General features: G+C 45.9%; 1 protein-coding gene across 5 annotated transcripts in view; it reads right to left on the reverse strand.

Annotated features, from left to right (window-relative positions):
* Positions 1–13932, reverse strand: part of Pitpnc1 (phosphatidylinositol transfer protein cytoplasmic 1) — a 266327-nt gene that overhangs the window by 24560 nt on the left and 227835 nt on the right. For all 5 annotated transcript variants that reach the window (XM_021212531.2, XM_021212530.2, XM_029546167.1 and 2 more), the window contains exon 7: positions 2166–2321. In XM_021212531.2, the coding sequence (XP_021068190.1) occupies positions 2166–2321 (156 nt within the window). The remainder of the gene's footprint in view (positions 1–2165; positions 2322–13932) is intronic.

The following is a 13932-nucleotide window of genomic DNA, read 5'->3' on the forward strand; positions in this document are numbered from 1 at the left end:
CAGAGAAACCCTGTCTCGAAAAACCACAACAAAAAAAGGGTTGCCGTGGTCATGGTGTCTCTTCACAGTAATGAGACCCTAACTAAGACAACGTCACTGCTCCTCACCCATTCGCTCTCCTGGCTGGTGGGTGGGATGCATACAGAGTCCATCAGAGAACTGCATGCTATTCATGTAAAAACAAAACAATCCCATGGCCTTTGGCTCCATCGCGGAGCCTACTCTTACCACTAGCCCGGGGGCAGGAATGGGTCATCAATTCCAGTCCTAACTTCAAGAATGAAACTTTGTACCCAGATGCAAGAGGTACATTTATTAAATCCCAGCTACTGGGAAGCCCGCGGCAGGAGCAGCTTAAGGCCAGCCTCAGCAGTATAGTACGATCTCCATCTTGAAGCATAAAAACAATCCTCTACCTTGCTATTGTCAAATGGCTATGGTCTGCAGACAAGTCCAGCTGAGAAAATCTCAGAGCCTGGGGGAGAAACAGTGGTGCTGCTAATGGAATTTGGGGAAAGGTATTCTTTGTTAGATTTTAGTAGAAAAAAAAATCAGAGAACCAACTTTTCTCAAATATAGAGGAAAAGGAACTTGGAGTTTTTTTGTTCCCCACCCTATCCTCCCAGACAGGGTGTCTCTGTGTAGCTCTGGCTGGCCTTGAACTCATACACCTGGTTGCTGCCTCCTGAGCGCTGGGATTAAAGGCATGCAACACCACCACCTGGGTTTTTGGTTTTGTTTTAAATAGAGGATCATTTATATCTATCTATCTATCTATCTATCTATCTATCTATCTATCTATCTATCTATCTATCTATCTATCTATCTATCCATCCATCCATCCATCCATCCATCCATCCATCCATCCATCCATCTATCTATCTATCTATCTATCTATCTATCTATCTATCTATCTATCTATCTATCTATCTCTGTAGCCCTGGATGGTCTTGACCTCACTATGCAACTAAGGATAAATGTGAACTTCTGTTTCTTCTGCTTCAACCTCCAGAGTGCTAGGATTAGGTGTGCACTGGAGTACTGAGGATGTAACACATGGCTGTATGAGTGCTAGTCAGGCAATCTGTCAACAGAGCCACATGACGTTGGGAATTATTTATGTGTTTGTTTAAAATTTTATTTCGTGTTTACTTTATCAATTTGGTCTTATTTGAGACAGAGTTTTTCTGTTAGCCCTGGCTGTCCTGGAACTCAGTCTGTAGACCAGGCTGGCCTTGAACTCAGAGAACCACCTGCCTTTGCCTCTCAAGTGCTGGGATTAAAAGCATGCGTCACCACTGCCCAGCTGTCTAAAATTTTATAACATTTATTTATTGCTGTGTGTGCACACGCTCATGCAAGCCTCAACACTTGGCTGGAAGTCAAAGGATAAATAAATTGTGGTCGTCGGTTCACTCCTTTAGCATGTGCAATGAACTCAGTTGTCAGGCTTGGCCGCAAGTGCCCTTGCTGGCCCAATTATTTATCCTTATGTAAATGAGAGATCTGCTTGGCACCTCCTGAGCCATTATTTTAGAGTCATATGGAAGAGTCCTATTTAAGACCTGGAGAAAACTTGTGTCATCAAATTGGTTCCTGCCCCCAATGTTAATCTGTTTTCCAAAGCGAGGGCCTGGTTAAAGTCTGCGCTCTGGGCTTGGTCATCATCCTTTAGTAAGGGAACAGTGAAGTGAGAAGCATTGAAGTGTGCCACCTCATGGACCCACTTGGAGCTCTTGTTCTGCCTTTGGGGGCCTCTTCTGCTTACGGTGCCTACATGCGCAAGTTCTTCCGGGGGAGGGGGGGGAAGTATCCCTGGGAGCTGTACCCAGAGATAAGCCTTCTGAGCTCTTGCCCAGTGCCCCTGGCTGAAGGTAGATTAACCTAACTGGCAAAGCAAGACATAACATTCTGTGAATCCAACTTCCCAAATATACTCATCTGGTAGATTCAGAATGAGCAGTGATCTGTAAAGCTGCTACACAGAGTAGTGGGAGAAAATTACACCCTTGTAGAAAATGCATTTTCACCTAAGAAGTATTTTCTAGATATAAGTACTTGGCACCAGTTCACATTGGGGCATTGGGCAAACATTCTATCTCCTACCAGGCAATGATGGCAGTAGGGACCTTGTCCACATCCCAGGGACCAGGTCAACCACCCACCTTGTGCACAAATTGTTCCACTCGGGTCTGAAGGCCCCACACCTCGAACTTGACGGTGACCAGCTTGTAGGAGCACATGATGGGCTGATGGTTGTCTCGCCAGCCTTCTCTTAGCTGCCCTCGGCCTGTCTTCTCAGACTTGAAGTGTTTAGGATCCTAGAAAAGATACACCAAACAAGTTGGTATATTAAAACTTCATAGCCATGCATGGGGCAGCACAGGCCTGGAACCCCAGCTTTTGGCAGGCAGAGGCAGGGTGGTCAGGAGTTCAAGACCACCTCAGTTACATATTGAGTCTGAGGCTAGCCTGGGCTACTTGAAACGTTGTCTTAAAAAAAAAAAAAAAAAAGGCTATCTATATGAAATGTCCAGAATGGGCAAAATCCACCTAGACAGAAAGTAGGCCATGGTTACCAGGGAGTAGGAACAGGGAGGACCATGGAGACTAATAAGGGGAGCACTGATGGGGCTGGAGAGATGGCTCAGTGGTTAAGAGCTCTGATTGCTCTTCCAAGCAATTCCCAGCAACCACATGATGGCTTACAACCATTTGTAATTGGATTCAACACCTTCGTGTGTCTGAAGGCACAGCTACAGTGTACTTATATACAAATGAATAAATCTTAAAGGGGGGGGCACTGTTTCCTGGGAAGAGCTGGAGAGGCCTGGGAAATGTCTCAGCAGGTAAATACCCTTGCCATGCAAGCCTGAGTACCCAACTTCCATTCCTGGAATCCACATAAAAAGCCCGATGGGAGGCTTGAGAGATGGCTCAACTGTCAAGAGCACTGATTGCTCTTCCAGAGGATGTGGGTTCGATTCTCAGCCCCCACATGATGGCTCACAACTGTCTATAACTCCAGTTCCTGGGTGCCAACACCCTCATACAGACATGCATGCAGGCAAAACAATACACATAAAATTAAAAAAAAATTTTTTTAATGACATTAAAAAAAGCCAGATGTGGTGGTATACATCTGTAATCCCAGCATACTTATGGGGAGATGGGACCAGTAACCTGGACCATGCTGTGCAAATGGAGAAACAGAAGACCAAGCAGGTAGGAGGGGCAATGGCCTCCTGAAAGCTGTCTACTCACTCTATGTTCATAGATGTAAGCACATGCACGCACACATGCACACACATGCAGACTTAAAGAAATAAAGCTTATAGACTGTTTTAGCGATGGTATCCATGGTGGAAGACATCTTTCCGCACAATCTGAAACTGTATCCCTGCATGGCCACTCAGATTTAGCTCAGAATAAATGATCTCTTATTCCGGTTTCACACTGACAAGGCAGGGCATTTGTCCTTCCCCTGTGGCTCCTCTTCTGAGAGTCTGTCTGTGGCACTTGTCAGCTGGGAAGTGGCTCAGATGGTAGAGCGCTTGTCAGCATGCATGAAGAATTCTGCAGGAGCAAGCAAGAGCTCTAACCACTGAACAACCCTGCCATGACATCAGTAACTTTCCTCAAAGCTTCCTTCTCCTTAGCTAGCCCTTCTTTTTCTGCCCATTTCTCCTATTTTCTTTTTTCTGTAGGAGCCTGCCATGTGTAGTCCAGGGGTTCTGGTCACCCCCACAACACTGTGAACCTTCTGGAGCATTGAGGGTTCTCCTGGCTAAAGCTCCAGCACACCACGAGCATACATTCTAGGCCTGCAATGCTCAAGCATTAAAGACACAGTGATATGGAAGGGGAGCGCAGGGCCTTCCTGAAAGATTCAGTACAGGATTTTACTCCCAGCACTCAGGAGGCAGAGGCAAGCAGATCTCTGTGAGTTCGAGGCCAGCTTGGTTTATAGAGAGAGTTCCAGTGAATTACAGAGGTGTTTCAACCCAGGTGTGGCATCTGTGTGTGTGTGTGTGTGTGTGTGTGTGTGTGTGTGTGTGTGTGCGTGTACAACCTTGGTAGTCAGTCCTCGCCTTCTGCCTTCAATACAGAGTCTTATTGTTTTTCTCCTGTATAAGTCTGACGAGTTGGCCTTCAAGCTTCTAAGGATTCTTCTGTGTCCACCTCCCATGTTACCTTAGGAACAGGGGGATTACAGATTCAAGCCATTGTCCCTGGATAGATGTAGGCTCTGGGAATTCAAACTCAGTTCTTTACACCTGTATGGCAAAGTCTTTATGCTATCTCTCCAGTCTCAAGGTAGGATTCTTGATGGCACTACAAAAATTTTAAATTATAGTAGGCTATTATGACTCAGAGTTTAGGAAGTGGTGGATATGAAAGAGAAGTGTATTTACCGCAGCCAGAAGGTAAGGTCTGTAAAAACTATGGGACTTTACATTTAAAAACATTTTTTAAAAATGTGTGTGTGTGTGTGTGTGTGTGTGTGTGTGTACACATGCCCCATGGTTCATGTGTTAAAGTCAGAGGGAAATCCAGGAGTCAGTTCTTCTCTTCCCCAATGTGGGTTCTGGAGCCCAAACTCAGCTCATCACGCTGGACAGCAGGTGCTCAGAATAGAATTTTCTAAGTGGACAGTGAAACTCTAGTTTTATGTCCTCAATTTACTAGACAAATACACTGAGACTTGTGGAAAAAAAAATCAGATATTTCACCTGAAGATCACACCAGCCCTGTGTTCTTTCTGCCACATTTACTTTCAAAATTAAATAGCAAAAGTTTTTTTTTAAACATAGCTCAATTATGAAGAATCGATTAACAGTTGGACTTTGTATGGGAACAGGATGTTCCCCACCCAAGACTGGTGTCATATCTACAGCTGATAATTTCGTCTAGTAAATCTCTAATGTGGCCTATAATTAGAGATTCATGTTCTAAGTGCTGGAGAGAGGTACAGAAGGATGGCTTCCACAAAGACACCTTTGATCCAAACTCTGGATCAGATGTGAATGTCGGCTGAATGTGAATGGACAGCAGTGAGCTAAGAAAAGGTGCTTGTGTGTGTACACATGTGTCTATGTGCATGTGTGTGTGTGCATGCATGTGCGTGTGTACCCATATAAGCCAGCAGGTATAACTTGACTCGGCTTAGACATACACCATACGTGCACATGAAGGTCAGAAGATACTCTGTGGCTCTCCCACTATGTAAAGGGGTCAAATGTAGGTCATCAGGCTTGGTAGCAGATGCCTCTACACAGTAAGCCATCTTATCAGCCCGGTTATTAGGGCTTATTTATTTATTTATTTATTTGTTTGTTAGCTTCTTTCTCCCTCCCCCCTTCCCCAAGACAGAATTTCTCTGGGTGTCCTGGAACTGCTTCCATAGACCAGGCTGGCCTCAAACTCACAGAAATCTGCTTGCCGCTGTCTTCCAAGTGCTGGGATCAACGGCAGGAGCCACCACTGTCCAGCTAGGTCATTAGCTTTTTTTTTAAAAAAAGCATTTATTTATTTGATGTATATGAGTACATTGTAGTTGTCTTCAGACACACCAGAAGAGGGATTTAGATCCCTTTACAGATGGTCGTGAGCCACCATGTAGTTGCTGGGGATTGAACTTAGGACCTCTGGAATAGTCAGTGCTCTTAACCACTGAGTTATCTCTCCAGCCCGGCTATTAGCTTTTCATAAAAGGACATAATGCTCTGTGTTAGTGTGACCAAGAAGCTGTTGTTTTTATTGATTGATTGACTGACTGACTGACTGACTGACAGGGTTTTATTCTGACTGACTGACTGACTGACTGACTGACTGACTGACTGACTGACAGGGTTTTATTCTGTAGTCCAGGCTGACATGGGAACTGTGGCAATCCTCTTCCCTCGGCTTCCTGACTGCTGGAGTCCAATACACTGAAAATTTTGTGCAGTGGCTGGTGATTCCCCAAAGGGTATGCTAAGTGTATGCCTTTGCCCCTGGAAATTGTAAGTATGATGTGATTGGAAACCAAGGTCTTTGCAGATGTAATTAAGCTAAGGATCTTTAGATGAGATCATCCCGGATTAAATGGATGGGCCCTAAGTCCAATGACAAGTGTCCTTGGAAGAGACAGATGGGAGGACACAAATAGAGTCACCTGGGGACAGAGGCAAAGATTGGAGTTGCTCAGTTACAACCCATGACCTCCTATAGGATCAAGAAGCCAGAACACCCACACCTTCTAGAGCAGCAGTTTTCAACCTGTGGTTCACAACCTCTTTGGGGGCTAGGGGTTAAATGACCTTTGCACAGGAGTTAACTAAAACCATCAGAAAACACAGATATTTATATTACGATCCACAACAGTAGCAAAATTACAATAATGAAGTAGCAACAAAATCATGTTATGGTTGGGATCACCATAACATAAGGAACTGTACTGAAGGGTCATAGCATTAGAAAGGTTGAGAACCATTGCTTTAGAGCCTCATCCTAAACTCAAGAACATGACAGAGACTTCTAGGGAAGAAGTGTAGGTGGAGCAAGGTCAAGGTCCCAGAGCTTGGCTTTAACTCGACTTGGCCACTCCGAATCTTAGAACATATAGGTTTAGCCACTGCTACTAGATATAAACAGATAAGGAATCTGAAACTCAGACATGATCAGCAATATATCCGATACTGTCCCCTCATCCCTGGGTCCAGGTGTTTAACTCACCATGAATACCTCCCCACCCCATTCATTGATGAGATTTGACTACAGGAAGAAATAGGCAAGAGACTCTGGAGAGTTCCTGGGTCTTTTCTGCTATAGTGACACCCTCTAGGAACCGGGGTCAGGACCTTACAGCAGCTTCTGTGTAGCCATTTCCTCTAAATTGAAACATTCCCTCTTTGAGGGAAGAGAGAAGTCTGAGCAACTTGTACAACTCCGGAAACTCAAGGAACTTACAAGGTTCAGCAAATTCAGAAAGTTACAAGATTCTGTAAATAGAAACAATTGTTGCAGAGTGGAACCTTTTCTGCCACTGCGCTGTTCACCAGCTACGTGTGGACCTCCAACAATGCAGCTTGAGAGAGCCATCACCCATGCTGGGATGGGCTTTTAGTGATGCAAGCTGCTTTTGAGTTGCCTTCTAAGTAACTCCTCATTCACAGTCCATAAGTAACCCCACCCAACCAAGAGAGTTGTGTGGATCCCTTTCCTCAGTCTGTCACCGGTGCTCTACCTGGGGTAAAGAGACGTTTGTCCTCATCTCGCCAGGATAAGTCAGCTATAGCCTTAACTTCCCAGCCTCCATAATTAAGAAAGAAACCATTACTGTTTCAAAGCTACTCCATCTACAGTCTTCTGTCACCGTAGTCTGAGTGGAGAAAGATACAACCCTTACCACAGGAGGTCAGGACATTTCATCTGAAATCCTGGCATAGTCACTTAAAGGAGATCCACAAGGTGGGGTGGTGTTCAGAACTGTCCTGTGGTGTCACTGCCAAGCTCTGAGTGTTAAACTGCTGCTCTCAGTACGGAACACCAAAAGTGCCCAATGCTTGCCAACATCACAGAGTCACACAGACATGAAGCCCAAACAGCCCATGAGGCAGGCTGTCGTGTGGTTTACTCAGCTCGCATCAAGCACTGAAGATGAAAGGCAGTCGGCTGCTGGCTCACCTGGCTACCTGTAATCCTGTAGTCAACCATGCAGGAAAACAAGCTCAAATGAGAACATGACTACACAACAGAATGGAAGTTTCCTTTGTGGAGTGACAGACTGGCTGAGCACTCCTGTTTTTTTTAGGAAGCTGGTACCTATCTGGGTCTGTACTTCAAGAGAAGGTTGTATTGTTTTGTTTTGTTTTAGACAGGGTTTCACTATGCAGCCTTGACTATGTAGACCAGGCTGTCCCAGAACTCACAGAGATCGGCTTGTCTTTACCTCCCGAGTGTTGGGATAGGTTATGCCATCATGCCTAGCCTCAAGAGAAGGGCTGACAGCTGTTACTGGAACACAAATTACTATTGGTGAGACACATGAACAAGGTCACGTGATAGTGTTCAGTGCCCACACCCAATGTATAACTACTTGCTCTATGAGCTGTTTGTTGAATGGGCTTTACCTGAGGACATCACTCAGGAGCCACCCAGAGACGTCTCTTCCCTGTTATGACATCCAATGATCAGGTACTTCCTGACACAGTTTGGGTTCATGTTGAACACCCCCTAAAAAGTGACATAGGTATGTTTGGGTGTGATGAAGGTCACCCCTAGATATCTTTGTCCTTCCTGGGACCTGTCAAGTTGGGGCAGGTGACGCTCTTCTCCTAGATGGGGCACTTGGGTGTTTTGTGTTCTGTTACTGAGAGCTTAGATGACAGAGGTTGCTGTCTTAGTGTGGAAGCAGACGTCCAAAATAATCAAGGTGTCATGCCTGCCGCCTTTGTCTTCCTCAGCATCTAGGGGTTTGCTGGCCCTCTTTGACCTTCCTGGGCTTATAAAGCACACCTCGGGAGTGATCACAGGCGATATTCTCCTGTGTGTCTGTGCAGTTCTGTCCCCGTGTCCTCATATAAAGGACACCAGTCATAATGGGCTCAAGGCCGACCCTAGTAACTCTAACCAACCCATCCATTACAGTTCTCTAGCTTCAGTTCACGTACGTAAATGCTACAAGCAAGACTCTGATGGCTTACTTATGTATTCATTGAGACAGGGTATCTCTTTATACAGCCCTGGCTGTCCTGGAACTTACTAAGTGGACCAGGGTATCCTGAACTCACAAAGATCTACTTGCTTCGGCCTCCTAAGTGCATTATCACACTGGCTTTAGATCCTCTCAGATGGGCACCATTAAACCCATACCAAGGGTCACAGAGGAATGTAATTGTTTCTCTTGTCATGTGACACAATATCTATTAGAAGCAGCTTAAGAGAGGGAAGTCTTCTTTTAGCTCTCAGTTCAGAGTGTCTCCATTCATCTGGATGGGAGCAGCATGATGGTGGGAGGCTCCTCCCAGATCAGTCAACCAAGAGGCAGAGAAAGACCCAGGCCAGACCCAGAAGTGGGTAACTCCACCCACTAGTGATCTACTTTAATAGGTGAAGCCTTCACATCCGCAAGGTTCCACAACCTCCCGCAGAACACTGCCACCAGCTGAGCCTGTGGGCAACATCTCACATTCAAATCAGATGAGAGAGGTTAGTCGGATATCCAGATTTCTGATGTCTTTTCTACCACTCATTCACTTGGTCACGGAGCTTCCCAAACACCACTCTGCCTACGGGTGGATCTGCTGGGTGATCAGGAAAACTCCGCAAGCAGGGCTCTTGCCTGGAGGTATGCACTCAGCTCCTCTAGCCCAAAAGTTGGCTGCCTAGAGATGGGAGAGACCGTTCTGGCGAGGGGCTTCTCCATCCCTCCAGTGGTAAAGTCTCGGGCTCTGGACTCCGCTGGTATTCTCCAGACCAGGCAGATGGTAAATTGAACACTTGCAGCTAAAGCCCATCTCTCTAGAGAGGGTTGAGCTGGTGCCAAGGCAATTTCCCCAGGACTTGGCTCGCCACTCCTTCCCCTTGGCACATCTGTAGAAGGTTTTCCCTGGAGGCATTGGTATCTCACACCAGGACAAGCCTACAGAGGCAATGCTGAGGAGTTAGGCATTCAGGAGCCCATGGGAAAACTGTTCCTGCGTGGCTTTATCAAACTCACATCTGGAAGGTGCAAAGAGAAGCCCACAGGAGATCTTGGCCCAGCTACAGGAGAACTTGCATCTGGGAAGTAATACTATTAGCCACATTAGCTGAGATATACAGTCTCCATGATTAATTACACCTCCAGTCAGAATCACAAAGGACAATAGCCAACAGGGGCTTGCCCTGCTAATTGAAATGATAAGTTTTTGATAAACGTTAAATATAAAAAGGCTAAATGGGAACCCCAGCCGGGAATTGCTATATTATATAACGATGATACTTAGCCCCAAAGTAGAGCGGAAGAAATGGGATACAAATTCCATGCTAGATTTTCTTTTTCTCCAAGGTCACTCCAAGGTGATGGCTAATAGTGATTGGCTTGAGAGGCTCTAGATCACCTTGGAGGTAAACCTCTGGGTGTGTGCATAAGGAAGTTTCTAGGATAGGTTAATTGAGGTGGGAAGATCTCTTCTAACTGCTGGATTACATAAAAAGGACAAGGCAAGGTGCATACCAGCATCCATCTTCTTCTTCCCAGATGTGAACGCCCACGTGACCAGCTGCTTGCTTCCTACCCCTACCACCCTGCCAGGATGGACGGAACGAACCTTCAGACTCTAAGCCAAAATAAGTCCCTCCCTTCTGCGAGCTGCCCTTGTTACGTGGCTTGTCACAGCAATGAGAGAGGAACCAGCACAGCTTCTGATGCTGTTCCAGTTGGCTTTTTCAGACAGGGTCTTGTTGTGCAGCCCAAGCTGGTCTGGGACCTGTGATCTTCCTGCCTCAGCCTCTAGAATGCTGGGATCATTTTCCATCCATGAATGGCCATTTCACTGGGAAGAAATTTAGCTCAAAATTTAGTACAGGGTTTCTTGAACTTAAAATCCTAGAAGAGGTACATAAACACTTTTAGAGAATACTGTCCTAGAGGACAGTATGCTAAGTGAGCCTATTCATGTGAGATGTCCAAGTTGGGGCTCTACAGTGACAGAATGTAGATCAGTGGGTTCCCAGGGATGGGGCAGTGGAGACATATCCATCAATATACTTTTACATTTTATCTATATCCATCCATCCATCCATCCATCCATCCATCTATCTATCTATCTATCCATCCATCCATCCATTGACCTCTGTGTGTGTGTGTGTGCATGTGTGTGTGCGTGTGTGTGTGTGTATACATGTACCATGGTGCAAGTGTGGAATCCAGAGGACAATTTGCAGGAATTGATTCTATTCTTTCATCAGTGTGGGCCCCAGGGATCAAACTTGGAACATCAGGCTTAACAGCAAGCACCTTTACCTACAGAGCCATCTCCCTGGCTAAACGTATGTTCAAACGGTCTCCTCCAAATGGGTGAATCCTCGGGTCTGAGATCCGTAGTTCACAAAAATCAGACTTGGGGGTTTTCAGAACACGTGTACTTGAGTGCTAAGTGAAGGCTTGACTTAAAAGGTCAGCCGTGATAAGTCAGTTTACAAAAAAAGAGAAGAACAAGCCTAAGTGGAAGTCATGGCTGGAAGGGTCAATTCTTGCTTTGTTAGCAGTTAGCACCCAAAGTGCTATTTTTAAGGCCTTTGCTCTCGGCACCAGGATGTACCGCAAACACAGCGATTTATCCCATCCCCCTGCAAAGCGACTCGGCTAGAACAAGTTGGCTCTTAAGTTCTGTCTGGCACGTAGAGAGCTAGAGAACAAAAGTTGCCGTGATGGGGGTGTCTCGGCATGTGCTCTACACCTGTCCCAGTTAAAATCTAGGGCTAGAAACATTCAAAACTCACCATGCTGAGAAGAGAAGAAAGGGTGTGAGGATGGGGATCTGGGATAAGCATTACGAAAGAACTGAACACTCCACAAAGACCACTCACTACTGATGCTTTCCATGGGCCAGGGGAAAGACCAGGGAAAAAGGAAACTAAAATGGCCACTTTTAGTGGATGGGGGACGGGGTGGGGCTCAGAAGAGAACCAAGGGTGGAAGAAAGGGAAATCAGCATATGGGCTCTGTGACAAAGATTGATTCCAGAGCCGGTGCCAAGCACGTCATACACAATTTCTTCTAATCCTTGAGATGTCGTCATCGTCGGCGTGAGAAAAAAAAAAAAAAAAAAAAAAAAAAAAAAGGATTGGGCCCTTGCCTGTGGTTCCTGGGATAGTGCTCCTGTAGTGGTTGGGATTTCCCAAGCCAGAACTGTCTTTCCCATCTATCCATCAGGAATCCCTTCCAACACGCCCTCATCTGTGTTAATGAGGTGGACTGAGTTGGAGCTCTCATACAAAAGGAGACTGGTTATCAGAACAACGGAGTGACCAAATACCCTGGCCACTGGTCTCTAGAAAACAGGAGAGTGCTGGAGAGCCAGATCTGTACAAACTTTTAAACAATAAGACCGGTGTGGTGGTTAAGAGAGAGTCCAGAGTTGCTTTTGGTGGGTGCTTTGTTACAACAACAAGACAAGTGGCAGAGGTATTCCCCTTTGGGAGGAGAATAGGCAAACTATGGGGCTTCTATCGCTATCCCACTCCCTGATGAAGTATCAATAAAATGTTTTAAAAACTTAAATATAGTAAGCAGAGAGGTCCCTAAGCCTGGAATTGTGTCCTTGCCCATCGACCATGTGTAAAGCAGCACAAACCCTTCACCAGATGCCAGCAATACACTCTTGGCCATCCTGGTCCCTAGAACTGTGAGTAACTAAAATTCTATTGTTAATGAATTAACTGTTCTGTGGTCTTCCGCAATAACATGAGAAAATGAACTGAAGGTAGGCACTATCCTGGGACCCGAAGGACCAGATTGCCAAAACTTGGCATAATGTTGAATTTGCGATCTAAGGTTTCTTAGAGATGCTGAATCAGACGCGCCACATTTGGAATGAGGTTAAACCAGAAGAGAAGAAAGAACATTTTTTTTTTTTTTTGGTAACTCTTTGCAGCACAAATGGCTTTAGTTTCCAAAGCATCTTGATGAGGTTGCAGAGGGTTTGGAGACTCTAGGAACTGGGGCTGTCATCAGAGTCACACTTCTGCTTCTCTCCTGGATGCACGCTGCTGACTGAAAAGTACCGTGCACACAAACACTCATGGTAGCCAGCCACGGGCCAGGGGCACAGGCTTGCCTCGAACCCTTCTCCAATGCTGTGATGGCTAGTTTTCTTTATTTTTCAGAGATTTAGTTTTTGATATTTTTTCCTTGTGTGTATGCTAGGAATGGAGTGAGGGTCCTCTGGAGGACCAGCAGAATTTTAACTGATGCGCCATCTCTCCAGCCTCATTAGTTTTTATGGTCAACCCGACACAGCCTAGAATCAGTTGCAAAGAGAGTCTCAATTGAAGAACTATCCAGATCCGGCTGGCCTGGGAGCACACCCGTGGAGAATTGTCTTGACAATCCAGCCAACTGTGGGCGGTGTCATCCCCTAGGCTGCACGTGCAGAATCATATGAGAAAGGAAAAAAGCAGGCACGTCTGCACACATTCGTTGCTCTCTGCTCTCGACAGCAGATCCTATGAGAACTGCTTCAAGTTCCCACCACGGTGACTTCTCAACTACAAACCCCTTTCTCCTCTAAGTTGCTTTTAGTCGGGATACTTTTATCACAGGAACAGAAACAAAACCAGGATAAGCATTTACTGTATGCCAAGGACCAAGGTCACTGTCTTGCCTTGGTAGCATCTCATTTCTCCATCCATGCCTCCAAAGGGAAGGGGAGACGGACACAGGATGATGACGCGTGGCGGGCGTGATCTTCTCCGTATCCTCCTAGAGCCAGGCCCCTCGTCACGTGAGAACAGAAGATTCGAACTTAGGCACAAATGATGGACTCTAGACTGTCTTTGGCACAGATTCCTCTACAACAAGCTGAACTCTTTCTTGGCCTTTGGACCATGTGTACGTTTGTGTGCACGCACTTGCATGTATAGGCCAGAAATCAGTATCAGGAGCCTTATTCAATTGTCCTTTATTTTTAAGACAGAGACTCTTACAGAACTGGGAGCTAACAGACAGGCTTGGTGCTCACCAGTGAGTCCTAGGGATTCTTTCCTCTACCTCTGGATTTTTGGGGTGACAGACACATATCACCAGTCTGACTTCATCTTAAAAAGCAAGGTGGAGGGGGCTGGTGAGATGGCTCAGTGGGTAAGAGCACCCGACTACTCTTCCAAAGGTCCGGAGTTCAAATCCCAGCAACCACATGGTGGCTCATAACCATCTGTAACAAGATCTGATGCCCTCTTCTGGAG

This window comes from Mus pahari, chromosome 14 (assembly GCF_900095145.1).
Source record: "Mus pahari chromosome 14, PAHARI_EIJ_v1.1, whole genome shotgun sequence".
NCBI classification, from domain to species: domain Eukaryota; kingdom Metazoa; phylum Chordata; class Mammalia; order Rodentia; family Muridae; genus Mus; species Mus pahari.